Source organism: Notothenia rossii (genome assembly GCF_949606895.1).
Source record: "Notothenia rossii genome assembly, chromosome: 9".
NCBI lineage: Eukaryota > Metazoa > Chordata > Actinopteri > Perciformes > Nototheniidae > Notothenia > Notothenia rossii.
Genome location: NC_136907.1, coordinates 55,137,413 through 55,162,453, shown reverse-complemented (window position 1 = coordinate 55,162,453; position 25,041 = coordinate 55,137,413). Strand labels below are relative to the sequence as shown.

Here is a 25,041-nt window from a genome sequence, read left to right as displayed (position 1 = left end):
TATAACAAAAAGTGTATCTCGAGCCGGTTTCTCAAACTTACCTACCCCACCTTTAAGTACAAGTATTTACTTTATTACATTCCACCACTGATTTAATGTAATGTAAGGATGTACGACGGGCAATATCAAACTGTTTAGTGACAATGTTGTAAATCCCCCTGTCTTTTTTGGTTTTGTGGGAGGCGGGGCTTAGCCTCCACCTACCAGGCCACACCTGATCCCACTTAAGGCCTGAAATCAGCCCTGCTCAGTCTCTCTCCAATGTCTCTAGCAGCAAGCTGATCCATATGTGCTCTCTTCACCAGTTGAATACTGATGCATTATTTTACCTTAAAATCATCATCATCAACATCACCTTTAACCTGTCAACTGCATGTGAAGCAAATAAATAGTTAAACTGCTCTCATCATGGGTCCTCATACTTTGACTGGTATGCCAAGGCAGAGGCACTTTAGGCAACCCTCCCTAAAATGATAGTCTAGTTTTTACATGGTCCTTCGAGCCGGAGTGCTTAGGCATTGGATATGGACCCGAGAGAGCAGCAGGATGAAGAGGGACTTTGGCAGGGAGCACGGAACAGATATGCACCCTCATACTTTCAAGACTATGAGCACTATGGAGCTTCTCACCCTCCTCCATCCACCCAAGGACATTATTCTGGAGCTAAGCCATTAACCGAGGCTTGTCCATCTGCAACACATGCTCAAATTAAAGATATCCGCAATATGCTCATGCAGCTTCTTGCTAGGCAGGACGCTTCACAGAGGCAACAAAGCTCATATATAACTTGTCCCTGCAGCTGTAGTGGTGAATGTGACACAATGTGTGAAGGTAATGTTCTACCCCAAACCCAGATATGTTCATGTTAACTGATGCACCAGTGTGATAATGAGATTAAGCTTAATCTTCCCTTGCCAGGGATCAAAAAGAGTCGGGGTTCCCGAGAACACCACCATCTCTACAAGTGCCCCCCCACAGCTTCAGGTGCCTCAAGCTCCTCCAACACATCCCGATGTGGGTCCTCCCCAATTCCAGGCGCCTCAAGCTCCTCCCTCACATCCCGATGCGGGTCTTCCCCAGTTTCAGGTGCCTCAAGCATCCACCCCACATCCTCTTGTGGGTCTCCCCCATATGTCCTTCCTTCATTATGGCCCCCAGCCCCCCTTCTGTGCCGTCGGGGGTCCTGACTACAACACCTCCCCCTCCTTTCCCGTCGACGCCCGAGTCGACTCCCTCCCCCAATGCCCCTCCAGTCCAGTCGGCCCCCGGCTCGACTCCTGGTCCCAGCACCCCTCCCATTCAGTCGGCGGCTCCGGCAGTCCTGCTGACTCCTGTTTCCCCTGGGCCCCTATGGCTGAACATCCGGTCGAAGGGGTCTCATTGCGGCCTGGAGGACGGTGAGGCCGCTTCGGAGGATGGCCTTTAGGACGGCAAAGTCCTCCGGAGAGGTCTCACCGTCCTACAGGCTATCCTACAGGCTGTCCTACAGGCTGTCCTACAGGCCGTCTTCCAGAGGGCTCCCGCCGTCTCCCCGCCCATCCTCCAGCTCGCGGCCTGCGCCCCTGTCCGCGACCTCCAGAGTTCCACTGCCTTGGCCTGCGCCCCCGTTCGCTGCCTCCAGAGTCCATCCCCGCTGTGACCCCAAATCTGTTCCTCTTGGGGCGGCGGGATACCTCCCTTCCCCAGGCAGTGTATGGTGCAGATCATTGCTGGACGCTTCATTAAAGACTACTTGCCAAGCCCCAAAACAACAGAAAAATACAGTTGGTCCTGCTGTTGTAGTCATAGTTAACCCACAGCTTGCAAGAGGACTCTGGCCTATAGGGAAAGCGACACGTCTCATCCCCTAAAGACGATGGCCATGTAAGTACAGTAGAAGTCAGTATCCAATGGAAACTGTACGTCAGACCTGCCGTATGATTTGTGTCAAATTAACGACCTCAGTTGACAGTTACATTGTCAAATGGGTTCTCACTTTTGAGGGGCGGCTGTTGTAAATCCCCTGGCCTTTTTTAGTCTTGTGGGAGGCGGGGCTTAGCCTCCACCTACCAGGCCACACCTGATCCCACTTAAGGCCTGAAATCAGCCCTGCTCAGCATCTTTAGGCAACCCTCGCTAAAATTACAGTCTAGTTTTTACAGACAATGAAACCCACACTGACCTTTTCTCTTGCTTTCAGATTCAGTGTTTTGTAGTTGTCTCTTTAGCTCCTCCAGTTGCACAGTTAATGTAGAAACCTGCAGAGCTGAAGGCACCACATAAACAAACAGTTAAGACTTTTAAAAGAAAAAAAAGGTATTTAAAGAGTCTGTCCTTATCTATAAAGATGAACATGGAGATTACAACACCACTATATTGTGGGAGTTTTCTTTAAGAATTGCTTCATTATTCAACTCACCGAGTGAAGTAACAGACTCAGCTTTGGTATGCAGTTCCTTCATTTTGCCATCAAGGTTTTTATGCAAATCTACACAAACATGAAGAAGTTTTTAACAACTGTTGATCCTAAAGACAGAGCAATACACAGCATTTGATTGACTATATATAACCCTTTACAACACCTCACACTCACAGCTTCCTATTATTTTGTGTTTCTCTTTTCTAAACTCTTTAGGTTTTTTTATTGTTGATATGTATATTTTGATTGATAAAATACATATTGTGAGGCATCTGGCATTTGTGAAATGTATCAGCTTTGCATTTGACTTTCAGAATAGAAAAATAATCCGGTCACATGATTTTTATATTGTGAGATTTAGATTAGGGTAATTGATTAGATTAGACCCCAATACTAGGCTGCTAACTTCTTGCACTACTTTACACTGTAACAACAATGTGCATGCAATGTACACTTTTACTGTTTACTACTGTGATCTGACTGCTATTCATCACTGTTTATTTACCATCATTTTATAGTACTTTTATGGTACTTTTTCTACCTTGAATATGTACTATTTGTGCTTCTGTTCTGTCCCCTTTGCTGTAATAATGTACATTTCCCCTCCCTGTACCAATAAAGGATTTCTGATTCTGATTTATTTCCCCCATGAAGGGAACATGTTGGCTGGTAGAGAAGGTGGGAATCCGATCAACAGCGACTACCCTCACCTTTAAGTTGGAGCACATAAGTGGAACAGTCCGTCCGGTTCAATTCGTTCTGCAGAGCTAGCAACAAAAACACACATTCATCTTCAGCTGAATGTTCTGTTTTTCAGAAACCTACTAGTGCTAGTACCAAACTTACCCCGGAATTTCTCGTCTTTCTCCTTCAGCTCGTTTTTCAGCTCTAAGGATAAGAAGGTTTGCTTCATCTACTTCTCGTACTCAATAAGGTCACAGAGAAATAAGATACTAAACAGTAACTACAGCAGAAGTGTTTTGGCCCTCATTGTGCTTTTCTTTTTCTAGATTTCTGAGGTGGTTGTAAACTCGTTGATGTATTTCTGCAGCTCGTCTTGCTTCGATGCTAGATCTTTTGTGAGCTCTGAGACAGTTTTAAAGAAGTTAAAACGTGTTTGTTAGTTCCATCCGGCATGTATATTAGTTTGTCCGGCAGTGGCTCGGTCAGTAGGGATTTGGACTGGGAGCCGTAGGGTCGCCGGTTCAAATCCCCAAACAGACCTAAAATATGGAGTGTATGCAACTGCCACTGCAGACGACCTGTGTCCTCCTGGCTCTGTTGCTGTTACAAAGACATTGCAATTTACAGAACATACCTTTATTTGCGTTTCCATGTTTTCGGTTCTCTCTTTGTTGTGTTTGTAGTTGTTGTTCCAATTCTAAGAAAGAAGACCAAAACAACCACAACTGCGTGAAAAACCAAACTGATTTGGTTCAAATTAGAGTATGATTGCTGATGGGGACGACCATTATATGGTAGTTTAAATATTACTTATAGCATGCACAGTAAGAAATAATGTGTTGTTAGCAGAGACTACACAATAGCAGCAGAATAACACATTGACCAACCCATTGCATTTCTTTCAGCAACTGCCTTCTTCTGAGCTTTCTTCAGTTGTGTCCTCAGATCAGCGATCTCCATTACTAGCAGAGACACAGCTACAGTGTTATTTTGTACATAAAGAGGAAAAAAACAACAAGAAAATGAGCAAATAAGAAATGTTCACACCCATTTCAAAGTTATTCGTATCTGCCTCCTGGAGTCGAAGTTCACTGTCTTGCAGTTGCCTCCTTGTCAGATCCAGTCTCTTTTGCAGCTCTGAAAAATTATTTAGAGGACGATCAAATACAACATCTTTCTATGTACTACTTTGTGGCACATTACAATGTAACTGATTATTTACCTCTGGTGTTTTCAGAGCTTGTAACTTTAAGCTCTGATATCTCGTCTTCCAGTGGTTTGATATTCTTGTGAAGTTCTAAAATATGAGCCGCTAAAAAAAAAATACTTTTAGAACTCTGATTCTATTTGATAATTCTGTAACACTGACTGAAACTGGACACATACTTAAATTAGCAATCCTCTTATCACTTGAGCCCAGCACCAGTTTCATCTCTGCAATCAGGTTTCTGATGTCCTCCAGTTGATTCTCCAGATCTTCCAAGGAAAAACCAAATGGATGCTTTATTTTCTTTTTTACATTTCATTTGGCAGACGCTTTTATCCACAGTGACTTACAATAAGTGCAATTAACCAGGAGGGTACAGAGTATCAAGAATCATGTAGGTACCTTAGTTTGAACTATGCCAAACCATTCAAAGTGCTAGTACATTAGCTTCAACTAAGCCAAACCATTCAAAGTGCTAGTACATTAGCTTCAACTAAGCCAAACCATTTAAAGTGCTAGTACATTAGCTTCAACTAAGCCAATCTGTTCTAAGTGCTAGTGCATTAGCTTCAACTAAGCCAATCCATTCTAAGTGCTAGTACATTATTACAATATGTATAGTGATTTCATTGGCCGAGGTGCAGTCGAAAAAGGTGTGTTTTCATTCTGCAACGGAAGATGTATAGACTTTCTGCTGACCGGAGGTTGATGGGGAGGTCATTCCACCATTTAGGAGCCAGAACAGCAAAGAGTCGTGTTTTTGTTGAGGTGTAGCCGGGTCTTCCACGCAGTGATGGAGTAGCGAGCCGGTTGGTCGATGCAGAGCGAAGTGAGTGGGTTGGGGTGTATGGTTTGACCAGGTCCTGTATGAAGGACGGGCCTGATCCATTCACGGCACGGTAGGCCAGTACCATTGTTTTGAAGCGGATTCGGGCAGCCACTGGTAACCAGTGAAGAGAGCGGAGGAGCGGTGTAGTGTGGGAAAATGTTGGCAGGTTGAAGACCAATCGAGCTGCTGCGTTCTGGATGAGCTGTAGAGGTCGGATGGCACATGAAGGTAGTTCAGCCAGGAAGGAGTTGCAGTAGTCCAGGCGTGAGATGACAAGAGCCTGGACCAGAATCTGCGTTGCCTTTGGGCAGTGTTGGGCAAGTTACTTCCAAAATGTAATATATTACATATGACTTATTACCAGGGGTGCACATAAGTGGTACGCAGGTACGCATGCGCGGCACCAATCTGAAATGCGTACCGTCACTTGTGTCACAAAGCGCATTTGCGTACCGACGTAAGCTTTTCCAGAGGCGGTTAGATCACCGGACGACAGAGTCGGTTTTCGTGTGCACAGACAGGGCTGCTGTTAACGTCGGTCTGTGCTGCGCTAAAACAGCTGATCACAACGTTCACACACCCCCCCCCCGTTGACATTCGCGATACAGAGGGCTTCATACTCCACTAGCACCCCCCCCCCCCCCACGCTGACATTCGCGATACAGAGGGATTCATGGGAACTTTGAGGGGAGCCAGAAGTTGGAGTACCAAACACTGACTCCAGGTACTCATCTGAGTACCTCACTGAGAAAGTTGTGTGCACGCACCCCTGCTTATTACTGTCTTTTTAAAGTAATAAGTTACATTACAATATTACTGTCTCTGAAATATAATGAGTTACACTACTTTTTACTTACTTTTTAGTTACTTTCACCAAAATAACCGCAAAAGAATGGCTAGGTATTTTAAATGCTAAAATGTAGTTCTCATTCATAACACCCTGTTCGATGTCTCACTATGGGATGCGCCTCATCGCGGAGCAAACAGAAGCATCAATCTCATTACGCCAATCCTGATTGGCTGGTGATCTTGACGTCAGCGTCAGGGAATCCACCCCCTGTAAGTAGCTTGCGCTACGTCGTATGCGTCATTCAAACACCTCTTCTCGCTTCTCGATAGATCGTAGCCGGGCTAGCTTAACTGTCCACAGACTGAACCCAAAGCTAACTTTCGGTCGACGGGCGCTTGCCGGCTGCTTTTCTGCTTCGCAAGAAGACTGTTAATACTAACACACCAGTTAGTATTGCAAATCGACCTCGCCGTTTTTTCTTCGGAAATAAAGGTAAGGTTTTGATTTTTTCAAGCTAGCAACACACCTGTTGCTAGCTTGCCTTCCCTCACTACCGACACCACGGTAGCGTGGCCCTTTTTTCTTTTTCTCTCTCACACCAGAGGAGAAGAAGATAAAGATATTAACACACCAGTTAATATTCTTTGAGAATAAAAAAATCTACATCGTCGCTCGTCAGGCTGGGACCCGGTGGCGGCAAGAGACGCGAGAGCGGAGCCCCACGCTATACCAAGCTGGGGCTCCCGGCTGGACCTCACCATGGTTTCGCCCGCAGAGGATGTCCTGGAGTTGGAATATATGGAGGACGAAGAGGATGCCTCTGAGTTCCTCCTGTCCAACTCGGATCAGCAAGAAGATGATATCTTCATGTCATCGACTCAGGCTGCAAAGCCGGGAGCGATGGCTGCTCTCCCGGGCGATAGCACACCAGCTTCACCCTGTCTGAGCATGGACCTGCAGGCCGTGTGTCAGCGTGCCGCGTCCAGGCTAGACATCCCATGGCCCGAAATGGCCAAGGAGACCTCCAGGTCCCGTTACGAGGGGAAACATTTGCCCCAAGCAACGAGGACAAAGAGGCAACTCCTTCCGGTCTTCCCGGAGATGTTGGATGAGGTGTCGGTCTCGTGGAGAGACCGGCCCTTCAGCAACAAGGCCCCAATCCAGGGTGCCTCCTCCCTAGACTGTGACGGTATGGAGAGGCTCGGCCTGCTCCGCATACCGCCTATGGAACCGCTGGTGGCAGCCCATCTCCTACCGAGGCTGGCTCGGACACCAAGCAGGAACCCCACGCTGCCGGCGAAGGCGGACCGATTCCAGTCGACCATGACTGAACGGTCCTCCAGAGCCGCAGCGTTGTCCGCCAGGGCTTTGAACGTTTCCTCGCTGCTAACCGCATACCAAGCGGAGCTCTGCAAGGATCTGTCAAGCAATCCTGGACCGGCCGTTCTGGACGAGATAGCCGCGATCACGGACATCTGTCTCCGCGTTCAACGCTGCGCCGTCCAGGCCACGGGCAAGGCAATGGGAATCATGGTGGTGGAGGAAAGAGCTAGATGGCTCAACCTCACCAACCTCCCAGACCGGGAAAAGGAGGATGTGCTGGACATGCCCATTGTTGCCGAGGGGATTTTCGGCTGCCCTCTCGTCTCCATGCAGAAGAGATGCGAGTCGAAAAAGAAGGAGGACGAGGCCCTCCACCTCTGTCTCCCTAGAAGGGTCCAGCCGCTGCCTCCACAGCGGCAGTCCTTCGCCCAAGCTAGCTCGAACCCTGCTCGGTTCAAAATACCGAAGCAGCAGAGGTCACAGCCCAGGCAGGAGACGAGGGCGAGTTGGCCTAGAAAATCTCCGGTTCCGGCTGCAGCCCAGGTGCAGCAAACCCAGAATTTCGGCCAGCAGTCAAGGAAGAAGAAGCGGGCGGCCTGACAGCCTCCTCTTCTCCCCTCTGTGACAGAACTGGAAGTCCACGGTTCCCCAGCTCTAGATGTGTTCCCGCTGCCTCGAGAGATGCCTCAACGCCATCCTCAAGTCCGCAAAAACACATGTCACAATATTGTTGTTGTTTCTCATATAAACCATTTTCCGCTGACGCATCCAGGCTTCAGGCAAAGGGCGCAGCTCAAAAAATAAAAATAAAAACAATAAAAAAAATAAACAGTCCGTCAACTGTTCCCTTTTTGAGAGCAGCATTTACGGCCTCTCTCAAAAGGCGGATAATAGACGGGTCTGTGAAGGCACCACCGTCACGCGCATGCGCAGTGTCGGTGGGGATTGTCGAAATGGGGTACCACCGTGTTCAGACACTTGAGGGCCCCATAACACAACAAATAGAGACTCAGAGGGTAAGGGACGTGACATCTCCGCTGGCTCTAAGGAGCAAACAGCAGAAGATGCTCACAACATCTGCTTAGGTTTTCAAGACAGTAACACAGGGCTACAGACTCCAATTCGCTGTCACCCACCCTCGCTTCTCGGGCATTCTGTATTCACAAGCCCGAGGAGAGTCAGCCCATATTCTAGAGCAGTGGTCGCCAACCAGTCGATCGCGATCGATCAGTCGATCGCGAGTGTGGTGCGGGTAGATCGCGGACCGTTAAAAAAAAAAGTAACAAAAGAAAGAAAAATCAAATTAAAATAATAATGTTTGAAAAATACGTTTTTAGATGTAAACCTATCATCCACCACCCCGTTAGCAGGTGCCACTTGATTGACGTATATATTTGAGACACCTCAGTAATATAATACATTAACCGTGCTTTACGTGAACCTCATCATGACACAAGAGAGGACGGCTGGACTGCAATTTCCCGTGTTCAGTGAATGCAACAGAGGCAAGTCACCAGACCAATCAGAGAGTTGCATGGAAATACACGTGTGCTTGTGTCATTCAAGCTCGGCTCTGTGTGTGTGTGGCAATAGCGCATTTAGTGTGATATAGAGAGAGAGAGGGAGAGAGAGGGAGAGAGCGAGAGAGTGAGAGAGCGAGAGAGAGGGACCGGTGCTAGCGGGGACCGTGATGTTAGCATCTGGTTAGCTAGCTGCACTAAAGGACATAAGGAGCTGTTTCCACAACAAGCTGGATATGATCATTATAGTTATACATTATAGTTATAAAAACAGGTATGAAATACTATATGGCAGTAAAACAAGAATACAGTTTAAAAGGGGAGTGATTTGTAAAATATCCATAAAGAAAATCTGTTTACAGTTCTGTTTCATATGGGTGCTGAGAGATGTATCCATAGATCTCTTCATGTTGCTCTCAAAGTGCACCAGATTGATGCTTTCAACTTCAATAATTTAAAAAAAATCTTCCCGGGGGAACATCCCCCCAGACCCCCCTAGAGGAGTCGAGGTCCGCCCCCCACTCATAAAAAATAGCACTTTACCCCTACCTATATACCGTGAGCTAATCATGGAGCCTTCATTGTAACAGTAATTCATATGCAATTAGCCTATATAAAAGGCCTCAAATTGGAAGCATTGTCTGGGCCGTCTTTTTCACTAGATTCTGCAATAGGTAGATCTCGCCTTTCACCTAGGCCGAGGTCGGTGATCTTGGGCTTAAAAAGGTTGGTGACCACTGTTCTAGAGAGAGAGATTCTCTCACTTCTAGAAAAGAAGGCTATATCTATAATACCCGCCGAGCAGAGTCAGAGCGGCTTTTATTCCAAGTATTTCCTCGTTCCCAAACGGGGAGGGAACGGAATTCGGCCAATACTAGATTTGAGGGCTCTGAACAAATATCTAAAAAGATACAAATTCAGAATGCTCACTCACACATCTCTGCTGCGTCTCGTGCGACAAAACGACTGGTTTACATCAGTCGACCTGAAAGACGCGTATTTCCACATCCCAGTATATTACCCACACAGGAAATATCTGAGGTTCGCATTTCAGGGGATCTGTTACGAATACAGAGTACTTCCCTTCGGTCTGTCTCTCAGTCCGAGAGTGTTTGTACGATGTACGGAAGCCGCGATAGCCCCGTTAAGACAACAGGGTATTCGCCTGGCAACCTACCTAGACGACTAGCTGCTTCTCGCACAGTCGGAACAGGAGGCTATTACGCAGACAAATGTCCTCGTAAAGCACCTGCTCAACCTGGGTTTCATAATAAACACAGAGAAGAGCATGTTGTGCCCAGCACAGACTATACTCTTCCTGGGTTTACACCTGAACTCAGTGCCCTTTACGGCCCGCCTTTCAGTGGAAAGAGTGAAAGCTTTCAGAGCTTGTCTCGCTCATTTCCAGCTGCGCAAACATGTTCTCTTCAGATCATGCCTGCGGTCACTGGGGCTCATGGCGTCAGCCATCCTGTTCGTACGACTGGGACGCTTACACATGAGGGAGTTTCAGCGCTGGGTAGCCGCTCTAAAACTAAACCCCGCGCATCATGGCGCGCGGAGAGTGATGGTTACTGTGAAATGCGTAATGACACTTCGCCACTGGCTGCACCCGACTTTTCTAGTACGGGGCGTGCCTATGGGTGCTGTCCTTTCACGGAAGGTGGTCACCACGGACGCATGTCTGAAAGGCTGGGGAGGTATTTACGAAGGTCGTCCGGTGAGGGGTCTCTGGAGCAGAGACCTCCAGCGGGCGCACATAAATTACCTGGAACTTTTGGCGGTGTTCCTCACCCTAAAACGCTTTCTGCCTTTTCTCAGAGGACACCATGTCCTCGTGAGGACGGACAATACGACCACAATATTGTATATAAACCGACAAGGGGGTTTGCGCTCTCTCCAGTTACACATGCTGGCACGCAAACTGATCTTGTGGAGCTGCGGCCGTCTCCTCTCTCTGAGAGCGACGCACGTACCAGGTGTAATGAACCTCGGGGCAGACCTGCTGTCCAACGCACCATTAGGCGTGGACGCGCTCGCGCACGTTTGGCCTCCGGTCCTCCTGTACGCGTTTCCACCCCTGGCTCTGATACCCCCAACTCTGGCCAGAGTGAGGGAACAGCGCCACACAATGATCCTGATAGCTCCGCACTGGCCTGCAATGTACTGGCTGGCGGAGATTTATCAGCTGCTGTGCGGTCAGCCGTGGCAGCTCCCCCTACGCAGAGACATACTGTCTCAGGCGGGGGGGACGATCTTTCACCCACACCTGGAGCGCATGGCCCTATGGGCCTGGCCCTTAAGTGGTACAATCTGAATACAGTGGGTCTCCCGCAGAAGGTGATAAACACTATTCAGAGTGCGAGAGCTTCCTCCACCAGGTCTCTTTATGACTGTAAGTGGAGGGTGTTTGAGGAATGGTGCCTTCAAAAAGAGCACACCTCTTTTCAATGCCCTGTCGGAGTGATTTTATCATTTCTACAGGACCTAATTGAAAAACACAGAGCTTTCTCCATGATCAAAGTCTACCTGGCTGTTATTGCTGCATGCCATGTGGGCTTTGAGCGTAAAACGGCCAGCCAACATCCTTTGGTCTGCCGTTTTATGAAGGGAGCTCGCAGGCTCCTCCCTGTTTCCAGGTCACTAGTGCCCTTATGGGACTTGACAGTGGTTTTAGATGGGCTCACTCTAACCCCATTTGAACCCCTGGAAGAAGCTCACATGAAGCACCTTTCACTCAAGACAGTGCTGTTACTGGCCCTGGCATCCGCCAAGCGAGTCAGTGACATTCATGCGCTATCTGTACATCCTTCATGCACTCAGTTCGCGCCAGGGCAAACGAGAGTGTTGCTGAAGCCCAACCCTGCCTTTATACCTAAGGTGGTTGGTTCATGTACCCCAATTTACATTGAGGCATTTCCTCCGCCGCTGTGTCCCTCCGGGGAACAGCAACCGAATTTGCTGTGTCCAGTCCGTGCTTTACGCACTTATATGGACAGATCAAAAGAGTTTCGTCATAATGACCAACTCTTTGTGTCCTGGGCTAACCCTCAGAAGGGCAAGCCCGTTACTAAGCAACGGCTCTCCCACTGGATTGTGGAGGCAATTGCTTTGGCCTATATGAGTCAGGGTTTGCAGGCACCTTCGGGTCTGCGTGCTCATTCGACTCGTGGTCTGGCTACATCCTGGGCTTTGTTCAAGGGTGTTTCCATCCAAGACATTTGTGCAGCAGCGAGCTGGTCCTCGTCGCTCACTTTTGTCCGCTTTTACAGGCTAGACGTCTCTGCTCCTAGTGTGGCCCGAGCAGTGCTGGGCACCTTGTTGAGTCAGAACTCTACCTGTTAAGTTCTAATTGGTTTGGTGAATTTCGAGATAAGCTCGTCTGGCAATACGGGAGCTACAATATCCCATAGTGAGACATCGAACGGAGTGTTATGAATGAGAACTATAGGTTACTTACGTAACCCCAGTTCTCAGAGTAACATGTTGTGAGATGTCTCACCAGACGGCCCTCCTTGCTATGGTGAAGCGAGAAGAGGTGCTTATTTTGAATGACGCATGCGACGTAGCGCAAGCTACTTATAGGGGGTGGATTCCCTTACGCTGACGTCAAGATCACCAGCCAATCAGGATTGGCGTAATGAGATTGTTGCTTCTGTTTGCTCCGCGATGAGGCGCATCCCATAGCGAGACATCTCACTACATGTTACTCTGAGAACTGGGGTTACGTAAGTAACCTATAGTTTAGTGCAGCTCATTAAACATCCAGTGAAGGCAATGTGGTATAGCATAACAACTGTGTAGGCCATTAAGGCTACTAATAACTTTTATTACACAGCTTAGTTGAATACTCGATTCTTTGTTAATACAGGAGTACAGACCACTGTCAAGGACTATAATGAAGGTTGCTAAGCAGGATCAAGAAAGAGAAAGGAAAAGAGGTTAAAAGACGGAGTGCTGGACGTCAGATAAATCCCCAGAAGAAGGCAGACAGGAAGTAAGCAATAACAGGACACGGAATGGGCTCTGTATTTTGTTTCGTATATGGCCATGTACAGGCCCGGTTCCAGAACAAAATGACTCAGGGTGCATCTGAGATTACAGGGGGCGCAGCAGTAGTAGGTTTACATGAGCAATAGTGGCTGGCAACAGCAATGAAAAATAGCATTGATGGTCCCCAATGAACAGATGATGGCATTTGTTATGTTTTGAAACCAAGTAAGTGAGAACATTTCAAGTGAGTTAAAAGTGCAATCCTGAAATATTTCATATAGTCCAAAGTGGACTATGGCAAAGAAAAGCACAAAAGCTTAAAAACTGTACTGATAAAACAAACGAGAACATATTGTAAATCAAGGCAAATATTATTTGAAGCTCCATCTTGGAGCTCATGGTTTTTAATGGCAAACATTGAAAAGCAAAAGTATTATTAAAACCATGTACTACATCATCACCTTGGTCCCATCATATACTCTGGGAAGAGAATATTTACTTTGCTTGAAAACTGGTATCACATCATCATGTGAGGTTGACTTTGTGACCTGGAGAAAATGTCAGCTGCAACATTAGCTCGTTGATAAGCTTGGGATATGAGATATTTTTGTAGCCATTCGTGGTGAAGGCATCTGTGCTATTGTATGCATTATTTTTGACCCAACATTTCTACAGGCATGGCAGAATATGGCACTATTTTCACATGCATATTCCATTGTCTATTTTTATACCACGAGCTGCAAAATGACCGCCTAACCCCACTGTACAGGCGGATACTTGTTTAGATATACCTGGGCAGGCTCTGTTTTGCGTGGTATCCTGTCACCTGCGGGCCGCAGAGGGGCGGCGTAGTTTTGGGCGACGAAGACTGCTGCTCCGGGGGCGAGGCCGGCGAGTCAGGCGGGACTCGGGAGTAAGCTAGTGTCCACAACGGAGGGTAACGTGATGTCCCCATCTGACCCGTTGCTACTAGGCTTGTTTGAGACAAGCGAGACCTTCGCAGACCTACGCAATTGCGATCAACGTCTTGCTACTGCGTTGCATGATGGTTAGTCATTTTGTCCGACTTGCTCTGGAGGCTTGCCCACATGAGACGTTGAAATTTTGCGGGACAAAGACGCCCGCAGACTTGAGAGCGAGGCACGGCGAGGTGGCGCAGTTCCTCTCCACGGGCTGCGGAAGCGAAATGCTTGATGGAAAACGACTCACTGGTATCTCGAGCTGAGCGCTCATTGGTGGTTTTTACCTCGCGCTGCTAATGAAACTCTCCAATTGGCTGGCAAAAGTTTGTTGTTGTTTTGTGTCAGTTTTACGTCGCCCCCTCCATTAACATTTTTCATCATTGTTCCACAATGTTTATCATCATGAAATTAATATCTATATTTGTTTTACTATACTTGCACTGCTTACCTTTTTCATACTTTATATATCTTAGCATATTCATACACACTGTTCATACTGCTCACAGGCTGCTGTGTATATCTAGTGTATTCATACCCCTCACTGTTTATTCATCATTCAATTCATTCTATATTTTATTCTGTAGATTGTGTACATTACTTTTCACTTTACTGCTTGTTGCACTCCTGGTTAGAAGCTAAACTGCATTTCGTTGTCTCAGTACCTGTAATATGTGCAATAACAATAAAGTTGAATCTAATCTTGAGCAGGAACACATGTATTTACTTTACACGTGCATATCTGACATTAACGATTAAACACATTTGTGCATTCTTTATAAATGCAAACAGAGTCAAGCCGACTCCGGACGGGGCGGTATGCACCTTAAAGTTGTTTGCAATTTGCCAGAAAAACCGAGAGAAGAAGAAGAAGAAGCCGACTCCGGGCTGTCCGACTTCAGGCAAGCTTTTTGAGACCTCCCCCGGCTGCGATCGGCTATTCTCGTCTACTTTCGAGGCGAGCCGCAGCTCGTCTCAAACAAGCCTACTGTCTACAGTAGATGCAGTGTTGCTGGCGTTTAGTGATGGTTGCTTTAACCATTTTCGTATAAATGATTATCCACAGATGTGTGTCACTGCTGTGGAAGCACTTTGGAAATGATGCACGCGCAGCGGAGCAGGTCACGCGCACCTAACACAATTTGTTGTAGGGATGCACCGAATATTCGACCACCAAAAATTATCGGTCGAAAATGGTTAAAAACCGAAAATGCTAAAACCCTTTCGGCCGATAGCCGAAAGGGTTTTCGCACCGAAAAAATATCACAGAATGTCAGAGAACGTGGTTACGTTGATCATGCTCCGCATATTTGTCCGGGTGTTTTTATTTCAAGTGGTGGAATAATCCCGAAGTGGTGAAAGTCTTTGCAGTTACACCCCCTCAAGAAATGTCAGCTGAACACGTTTTACAAATCGCAATCCGCGCCTCTTTCTCTGATATTTTGAAATATCTCCAAGCGGCAGACATGTTGGCTGTGAGCCAGCCGCGAGCATGGTCGCGCGTCGTGCTTGTCGCCGCGTTTTGATTACGTCATCACAACAACACGTTAGGTTACCAAACTTATAGGTGCATTTGTTGTTGTTGAAGGCCTGGCTGTTACAGTCTTTATTTACACTATTTTGGTGTAGGCCTGCTGGCCTAGATGTTTATGCAGTTTTAAAGCACCTTGGCTTTGTTCTGAATGCACTTTGTTGTAGTTATCCTACAGAGAAAAGAAAATGCACTTGACTTGGAATTAATGTACTGTATGCATTCAAAAGTGCTGAATAAATGTTTTATGGACCCATAATAGTGATTATTATTTAAGTTAAGTTTTGCCATAATCATGTCTTTTTCCATAATCAGGTAGCTGAACAACATTGGTAAAAAATGTATACATTATATTATATATATATATTTCTATTAATCATTTTCGGCCTTTCGGCATTCGGTTTTCGGCCAACTGCTTCCTATTTTCGGTATCGGTTTCGGCCAAGAATTTCCCTTTCGGTGCACCCCTAATTTGTTGTTTGTATTTTTCGCTCCATTCTCTTTTTTGAATAGAGGGGTGCATAAAATTCAACTGCCCCGAAGATCCCGACGCGAAGCCAGAAGGGTAAACACCAGGTTTACTAATCTACCCGCACAATTTGTCTGGTGTCGGAATGTCTCGCTATGTTAGTACAGTCTTAAAAAACAAAACACCATTTCATTTCGGGTTAGAATGTGTTGTAACTGCGTTACTGAGCATTGTAACGGGTAATATATTACCCACATTTCATTAGTAATGCGTTACATTACTTTGTTACAGCAAAAAGTAATATATTACTGTAACTCCGTTACTTTTGTAACGCGTTACACCCAACACTGCTTCTGGGTCAGTAGGGGCCGTACCCTCCGGATGTTGTAAAGTGTGTATCTGCAGGAACAGGTTGTCGCAGCGATGTTGGCAGCAGAGGACAAATGGTCGTCCAGTATCAAACCCAGGTTCCTTGCAGTCCAAGTCGGGGTAACAACTGAGTTGTCAATGTTGATAGTAAGATCATGGACGGGAGAGCCCTCTCCAGGAAGGAAGAGCATTTCTGTTTTGTCGAGGTTGAGTTTCAATTGATGTGCAGACATCCACTGAGAGATATCGGCCAGACAAGCAGAGATTTGTGCGTCCACCCCGATTTCAGACGGGGGAAAGGACAGGATCAGTTGAGTGTCGTCTGCATAGCAGTGGTGGGAGAAGCGAAAGTGAGTGACAGAACCAAGTTAATTGGTGTACATAGAAAAAAGGAGGGGACCCAGGACGGACCCCTGAGTGACCCCCATGGTGAATCTACAGGGTTCCAACACAGATCATCTCCACGTTACCCTGTAGGTGCAATCAGTCAGGTAGGAAGTGAGGAGGGAGAGTGCAGAGCCTGAAACGCCCAATTCTTCGAGGGTGGAAAGGAGGATCCTGTGGTTCACTGTGTCAAACGCAGCAGAGAGGTCCAGAAGAATAACGACCGAGTAGAGGGAGGCTGGCTTAGCCGCGTGAAGTTCGTCATTGGCAGCGAGGAGGGCAGTCTCAGTTTTGAGTGGCCTGCCTTAAAACCAGACTGGCGCGGGTCAAGAAGGTTGTGCTGATGAAGTTAGGAAGAAAGTTGGTTAAAGACAGCACGCGCAAGTGTTTTGGATATAATTGGCAGAAGAGAGACAGGTCTATAGTTGTTCACTTCAGACGGGTCGAGTTTTGCTTTCTTTATAAGCGGGTTCACCCTTGCCTCTTTTAGAGTGTCTGGGAAGCAGAGGTGTGGACTCGAGTCACATGACTTGGACTCGAGTCAGACTCGAGTCTCCAATTTGATGACTTGAGACTCGACTTGACAAACTCACAAAACACTTGAGACTCGACTTGGACTTGAACACCAATGACTCGGGACTTGACTTGGACTTGAGCCTTCTGACTTGAGGTGACATGATAATTTAATTCGGAGGTCTCCAACACGCCGATCGCGAGATGCCGCTAGAAGAGCAGACTCCCGTCGGGGAGAGCAGAATCTTCAGCCGCTCCTACTCTTCCTGAGAATCCTTGCAGGCAGGGGCGGGTGTTTATTTAGCTGGGCCACCATGCGGCCAATCATATGCGAGGACATACTAGGATCATACCATTATGTGAAAGAAGGGTGGGGGGCACAGCAGGTGTGGTGGTACAGGCCAGCTGCAAAGAGCGACGGGGAGACAGATTTAAATGCAAGCGCGTCGGAAAAAGTCAAGAAATTAGCGAAAACCGAAAAAAGAAGCAGCTGTAGGCTGCATTTCAATGATATTGGAGAAAGCAAAGCTGAGTGCAGGATTTGTATAATGAAAATAACCTTCAGAGCAGGGTTTTTTTCTTTCTGGTAACCACTCAGGATAATTGTCAGAGGTGGGAGAAGTTTAGATCTTGTACTTGAGTAAAAGTACCAGAGTTTAGGATAACTCGGTTACAATAAAAAGTCCTGCATTCAAAATGTTACAAGTAAAAGTACAAAAGTATTAGCATCAAAATATACTTAAAGTACCACCTGCAGAGGGATCTAGATTCAGGTGTTCTTTTCCCCATAGAGACAGCCTCGCTGCACATTATCCCTTGCATAAAGATAGATTGTGGGTCCCTTATAACATGTTGTACACAGTGGAAATAAACATTCTGGTTACCTCAACATCAGGGATCTTATACATTAAACTCCTTCTGAATCAAACCGTCACGGTAGCCTTACCTTGCTTATCCCTCTTAAAATAGAAAATAACACGTTACTTTACCAGCAGGGAAAATAGATTATTAAATTATTAATGTGACTAATAAAGAGCAGTTTGATTATTAAGTATTATTCTGTTGATCGATGTCATTGAATTTGGTGAAAAGCACATAATGACTTGTTGAAGACTCGTTTTGTCAAAGTTTAGCACTTGGACTTGACTTGAACTTGCCCATCCTGACTTGAGACTTGACTTGGACTTGAGCGCAAAGACTTGAGACTTGACTCGGACTTGCAATACAATAACTTGGTCCCACCTCTGAGAAGCAACCGGTTGTTAGGGAAGAGTCGATGAAATGGGTGAGAAAAGGAAGAAGGCCAGGAGCAATATATTGGAGAAGGTGAGACGGGATGGGGTCCAGAGGACAAGTGGTTGGACGGGCCGAGGTAACAAGGGTGAGAACTTCATTAGGAGAGAGGGGGGAGAAAGAAGTTTCGAACTGGTGGTATCCGATGACAAGTTGGGAAATGTGGCACGTACTGTATGTCATCTCTCTTTTAACAAAACAGGAGACAAAGTGACTTGGAAAAAGGGAGGACGGAGGTAGGGGACTGGCGGGATCGAGGAGGGTAGAGAAGACAGAGAAGAGTTTTTTGGGGTCAAAGATAGAGGATTGAATTTTAGTTTGATAGAAAGTTCTTTTAGCAGCAGAAATAGAGGAAGAGAAAGAGGATAGAAGAGATTGATAGGTAAGAAGGTCGTCAGGGAAATTTTGATTTCAACCATTTCCTTTCAGCTGCCCTTAGGATGGATCCGCACTGAGTCAGACAACCACGGAGCTAGACGAGAGTGGCAAACCGGACAGAGAGTCGAGAGAGTAGAGAGTAGAGTGTCTGCGGCACAGTTGGGAGGCATAAATGAGAAAGAGTGAGATGATGGGAGGGCTGATAGGACAGATGAGGCAAGAGAGGGAGCGAAGGTTTTGGCGGACAGGTTTAGCATTAGAGGAAACCGATCAGTCAGTTTGGGAGAGGGGGAGAAAGTAGGATATGAAGTAGTGATCAGAGATATGCAGTGGGGTTACCTCAAGGTTAAAGGTAGAGCAATTTCTGGTGAATATGAGATCGAGACGGTTGCCCGCTTTGTGAGTCGATGGGGATGAAGACACAGAGAGAGCAAAGGAAGATGGCAGAGATATTAGGTCAGAGGATTTCTCCGTCTGGATATTGAAATCACCGAGAAGTATAAGTGGAGGGTCATTTTCAGGGATGTTGGATAGAATGCGATAATGGGTATATAGAAAAATGCCATTTGGGCGAGATGAGAAGACCAGTCCCGCCTCCTCTGCCGGTGGGTCTGGGTGTGTGGGTGAATGTGTAGGCTGCAGAGAGAGCAGCAGGGGTGGAGGAGTTTTCTGGTGTGATCCAAGTTTCAGTGAGATCCAGGAAGTCGAGGGATTGCAGGGAGGCAGAGATGAACTCAGTCTTGCGAGTTGCTGACTGGCAATTCCACAGACCTCCTGTGACAAGGTGTTGGGTATGTGTGGAACGGGTTGGATAGATAAGAGTACTGAGATTGCGGCGATGTTGCGAAAATAGCCTATAATATCTACGCGAAGACACATGAACAGGAATGTAAAGTATACACATGTTTTAAATGAGGAGAGGTAGGAGTAAGCAGAGCATATAGATACTTAGCTCAGTGGTTATTGGATAGATCCCCGACTCGTCTTCCCACGAAGACTCCAGCGGAAGACTCCATTGTCTTTGTCTTCCTGATTCTTCGTCTGATGAGGCTGACGCTGAGCTGACACTTCAAAACTCTTTCCAGTTTTAAACACACCAGAGTTGATTGCCTAGGTGGCTACAGCTGTGTTGGCCACACCCCTTGCAATGGACTTCACTAGTAACTAACCCTGACAGCAATTCTGGTTAGGTTTTGTTAAAACCCTAAAGCTGTACACACAACAGTCAAAAAGCAAGTTTAATTCAAATAATATATCCAACCAAGTTTCAAGTAGTCTGTAGATCTTCCAGAAGTCAAATTAGCACTCTTTATGTCTCAAAATGTATCAGGAAGTTATCCCAGTAACTTACAGCCGATTCTCTCCGATGCTGCTTCTCTCTGACTCTTTTCTTGCTTCTCCAGTCTTGCTATTTCATCTTGTTGAGTCAAGATTTTAAACACTGACAAGAGAAATGTCAGATTAAAAAAGAAATCAGTGGAAACGACATAAAAACTGACTACAATAGAACAATAGTTATAGGAATTTTACTGTTATTTTGAGGATGACTCACTCAGTTTAGTATATTCATTGTTTTCGTCTTTTATTCCATCAACCAAATAATTCAAATGATCTTGAAGTGCTGCAGGTAGGAGAAGTACAAACATATTATTTTATGTGAAAAGATATTTGGTTTTAATTGTTTATTCAAAGCATTTGGAGGTTAGGAAAGGTGATGCCTCAGTTTTCGTCACTCACCTCTGATTTTATTGTAATCTGTGTCATTCGCGGCCACATACACCAATTTCTCAATCTCGGTTTGTATTGCAATAATCTGTAAAACTGTAAAAAGGGTTAATAATTATTTTATATAATAATCTCCCATCTTTCAGTATCCTGTCCTACTCACGTCGTTGAGGTTGAGCACTCGTTGTTTTCAACTCTTCGATTTTTTTTGTCAGCTCGGTATTCTTCTCATCAATAATTTTTTGAAGTTCTGAACAACAACAAAAAAAAATGTTTAAACCTTAATATATCCTTTTAAGATAAGATAAGATGAGTGGATGAGTAAAAATAAGAGTAAAATAACTGTCAGCATATATACTTTACATATTTGGTCATCTAAGTTATAAAGTAAGGAATAAGTTAAAGTGACAAGTGAAAATGGATATCTGTACATATAGTGACATATCTATCTACCTATTGGGTCTCCTACTAATAATATGTTAACATGGGTTGTGGAAACAGTGTATATTTAGGTCCAGTGATTTAATTGTATTTCTTTTTCATTATTAACCCCTTATTGTGCAGCCTGATGGCTACAGGCACAAAGGACTGTCCGAGGCGCTTGGTGCGTTGTTGTGGAGGGATGAGTCTGTGGCTGAACGTACTCCTCATCTTCACTAGCTCTATGTGGAATGGGTGGGAGGGGTTCTCTAGGATGCTGTCGAGCTTCCCCCTCGTCCTCCCCTCTGCCACCTCCTCCAGATTGTGCAGTTGTACTCCCACTACAGAGCTAGCCTTCCTCACAAGCTTGTTCAGCCTGCCAGTGTCCCTAGTGTTTGTTTTTCCACCCCAGCACACCACGGCAAAGAAGAACACACTGGCCACCACAGACTGGTAGAACATCTGCAGCAGCCTCGTGCACACGTTGAATGACCTGAGCCTCCTCAGGAAGAACAGCTTACTCTGTCCCTTCCTGAACAGAGCATCAGTGTTATCTTTCCAGTCCAGTTTATTGTTTAAGTGCACTCCCAGGAACTTGTAGCTGTTCACCACCTCCACATCCTTCCCCCTGATGGTGATGGGGATCAGAGGCCTCTTCCTGCTCCGCCTGAAGTCCACCACCAGCTCCTTAGTCTTGCTGATGTTTAGCTGGAGGTGATTGTTGTCACACCAGCCTACAAAGTTCTCAACCAGGGCCCTGTACCCCTCCTCATTGTCATCTGTGATGCAGCTGACAATGGAGGAGTTGTCAGAGAACTTCTGTAGGTGGCATGAGCCGGAGTTGAAGCGGAAGTCGGAGGTGTACAGGGTGAACAGGAATGGTGACAGCACAGTTCCTTGGGGGGCTCCGGTGTTGCTCAGCAGCACATCAGACACGCTGCCCTGCAGTCTGACATACTGAGGTCTGCTGGTGAGGTAGTCTGTGATCCAGGCCACCATGCTGTGATCCACCTGCATCACTGACAGCTTCTCAGCTAGAAGGTGTGGCTGGATCGTGTTGAAGGCGCTGGAGAAGTCGAAGAACAGAATTATTAGTGAGCTGTGCGGCTCCTCCAGCTGTGTGTAGGCTCTGTGGAGCATGTAGGTGATAGCATCCTCTAGTCTACACCAGGGGTCGGCAACCTTTTTGACATGAAGTGCCATTTAAAAAAAATGTTTTTATCAGCGTGCCAACGATCGAGAATTATCAACGTGGGGGGGGGAGCAGTGTGTGTGGACCTGTCAGCGCAACTTACATGATGCCGAATTTAACAAACACATTTAAATAATTGGTTTAAACGGCATAATAATAAGGACGATCGTCCGTTCTGTGATTCTCCAGAGCACACATGTTATGATATTAGGGTCATGCAGAGTGAGATGAGATCGCTGTACCTTTAAGAGAGAGAGAGGGGTGTGGCTTGTGGATGGTAGAGCGACAGTGAGGGAACATGTGTATGTTTCAGCCATGCAAAAACTGCGGCATTTGTACAGCTCCTTATGGGTACTGCAATTTGTGAAGTGCTTTCCTACGTGGTGAAACGATCAGCACTGCACCACGGAGGAAAGCGGTATAAAGTCACCTGGAGATAAAGAGAGCGGGGCTGCGTTTGGTGCATGGCTTCCTTCTGCAGGTAACGGGGAGACGCGGTCTGGCGGCGTTCTCGTTCAGGATCCGAAAATACAATTTAAATATTTGGCACACTTATTCCACTTATTCCTAGTGTGCCACTGGTTACGGTGCCGCGTGCCAATGCTGGCAATGCCGACCCCTGCTCTACACCAATGTTTTCCTGGTAGGCAAACTGTAGAGGGTCCATGGAGTCACACACGAGGGGTTTGAGGTGCTGCAGAATCAGTCTCTCAAAGATCTTCATGACGTGTGAAGTCAGAGCAACAGGCCTGTAGTCTCCTTGGGTGCTGGGGCATGTGTCTTTTTGGGCACCGGGACAATGCAAGGCGTCTTCCAGATGTCCGGCACCTTCATCAGCTTCAAGGAGAGACTGAAGAGGTGCTGAAAAACTCCTGCTAATTGACCGGCACACGCCTTGAGCTCTCTGGGGTTGGTGTTGTCTGGCCCCTTGCCTCCCTCACGTCGATCTTCGAGAGCTGATTCCTAACTTTTCCGGGGGTGATTATTGGGGGTGTGAAACTGCTGGGAGTGGCTGATGCCCCCCCTGGAGTGGAGTTGGGTGTGTTTGGAGAAGAAGAAGAAGAAGAAAACGGGTTTAGCTCATTCACACCTTCAGGGGTCCCTTGCACAGCCGTGCTTGATTGTTTGTAACCTGTGATTTTTTCTCACCCCTCCCCACACTGCTCAAGAGCTATTGGCCTCCAGACGACTCTCCAACTTTTCTCTGTATTTCTCCTTGGCTGCCCGTAGCTCTTTTTTCAGCTCCTTCTGTACATTCTTAGCTTTCCCAGTGTCTCTAGCCATGAAAGCCCTCTTCTTCCTGTTTAAGAGGGCTTTAATGTGCCCATTGATCCAGGGCTTGTTGTTTGGGAAGCATCGTACCTTTTTGGTCGGTACAATGCTCTCCTCACAGAAACGTGTGTAGTCGGTGATGAAATGGGAGAGTACATTTATGTCCTCACCGTGAACCCTCTGAAACATGTCCCAGTCTGTTGACCTGTAGCACTCCCTCAACTCCTCCTCAACCTCATCCGACCACTGCTGTACAGTCCTGGTGGTAGCCGGCTGTCTCCTGACAAGAGGCTTGTATTTGGGAACAAGCTTTATCAGGTTGTGGTCTGAGTTGCCAATGGGGGGGAGGATGGTGGAGCTGTACGCCTCCTTAACATTGGCATACAGCAGGTCCAGTGTCTTAGTTTTCCTAGTGCCACCGGTGACATACTGGCTGAAGTTTGAAAGGCTTTTGGAGACTTTTACATGGTTAAAATCTCCATTAACCGTGATAAATGCACTGGGGTGCTGTGTCTGTAATCCCGCGATGGATTTTTAATGCATTAATAGGACTGAAGCCTCACGGCAATGTTTATATATTTGGCTTATTTAATGCCGAGAAGTACTCAGATCTTGTACTTGAGTAAAAGTAGAAGTACCAGAATGTAGGAATACTCCGTTACGAGTAAAAGTCCTGCATTCAAAATGTTAATGAAGTAAAAGAATTAGGATCAAAATATATTTAAAGTACCAAAAGTAAAAGTACTCATGCAGATTGATCCATTTCAGAATAATATATTTTATATGTTTCGATTATAATGATTGATGTATTTATGTGTTTGTCAAGCTGGTAAAGGTTTGAATGAGTTTGTATACTGTGGGGTAGCTTGTGAATTTACTCATGGTGTAACTAAAGTGTGATTCAAGAGTTGATTATATTTCACACAATTAATCAGAAACTGTAACTAAACATATTAAATAAATGTAGTGGACAAAGAAGCATAACATGGAAATACTCAAGTACAAGTATCCCAAAATTGTACTTAAGTACAGTACTTGATTAAATGTACTTAGTTACTTCCCACCTCTGTGGGAATTTGAAATACCCAGGAAAAGTACAAGTTCTACAACATTGTACTTAAGTAGTGTACTTGAGTAAATGTACTTTATTATATTCCACAACTGATTTCATGTAGCGTAAGGATGTAGGACAGGCAATATAAAACTAGTGACAATGAAACGTCGGGTTATGTATGGTAACCCTTGTTTTATAAGCACAGCGGAGCCCTCTAACCGAGGAGAGAAAGAGGCAGCGGCTGGCCGGGCACACTCTGATGCGCTTACCCCGCGGAGGTGTGCCATAACGAGATTTCCTCCTCCTGTCTTAATGCAGGGGAAAAAAGAAACCTCCAGCCCCTATGTGCCCATGTGTGCATTCCGTCCCCCGGGGCCGGGGGCCCGGGAAACGTAAGCACATTACGTCCGGGGAGGGGGTCAGATGGTCACTGACCCACAGTCCCCCTCTCCCTCCTCACCAGTCCTGCGTTGCCCCAGCAAGCACAGACGATGAAAAGGAGCCAGACATGTCCAAGAGATAAAACCTAATGAAGGGACCTGGTGTTGACCAAGATGCCGCCGTGCATATGTCCTCCACACTTACGCCATTAAATAAGGCTGTTGACACAGCCATGGCTCGTGTAGAGTGTGCACGGACCCCCGTGGGGAAGGCTCTCCCCGCCTGTCCGTAGGCATGTGCAGAGCCTCGAGCACCAGCGGCAAGTCCCACTGCGGGGCAGAGGTGCGCACCACTGGG

The 25,041-nt window shown here is 46.4% G+C and overlaps 1 protein-coding gene across 2 annotated transcripts in view; it reads right to left on the bottom strand.

Moving 5' to 3' along the window:
- Nucleotides 1-25,041, bottom strand: part of LOC307019487 (uncharacterized protein) — a 64,197-nt gene that overhangs the window by 18,810 nt on the left and 20,346 nt on the right. For both annotated transcript variants that reach the window (XM_079650438.1, XM_079650439.1), the window contains 13 exons: nucleotides 20,529-20,615; nucleotides 20,378-20,461; nucleotides 20,193-20,261; nucleotides 19,992-20,081; nucleotides 4,469-4,558; nucleotides 4,305-4,394; nucleotides 4,130-4,219; nucleotides 3,970-4,044; nucleotides 3,717-3,779; nucleotides 3,245-3,286; nucleotides 3,109-3,165; nucleotides 2,399-2,467; nucleotides 2,162-2,245 (listed from right to left, as the gene is read on the bottom strand). In XM_079650438.1, the coding sequence (XP_079506564.1) occupies nucleotides 2,162-2,245; nucleotides 2,399-2,467; nucleotides 3,109-3,165; nucleotides 3,245-3,286; nucleotides 3,717-3,779; nucleotides 3,970-4,044; nucleotides 4,130-4,219; nucleotides 4,305-4,394; nucleotides 4,469-4,558; nucleotides 19,992-20,081; nucleotides 20,193-20,261; nucleotides 20,378-20,461; nucleotides 20,529-20,615 (990 nt within the window). The remainder of the gene's footprint in view (nucleotides 1-2,161; nucleotides 2,246-2,398; nucleotides 2,468-3,108; nucleotides 3,166-3,244; nucleotides 3,287-3,716; nucleotides 3,780-3,969; nucleotides 4,045-4,129; nucleotides 4,220-4,304; nucleotides 4,395-4,468; nucleotides 4,559-19,991; nucleotides 20,082-20,192; nucleotides 20,262-20,377; nucleotides 20,462-20,528; nucleotides 20,616-25,041) is intronic.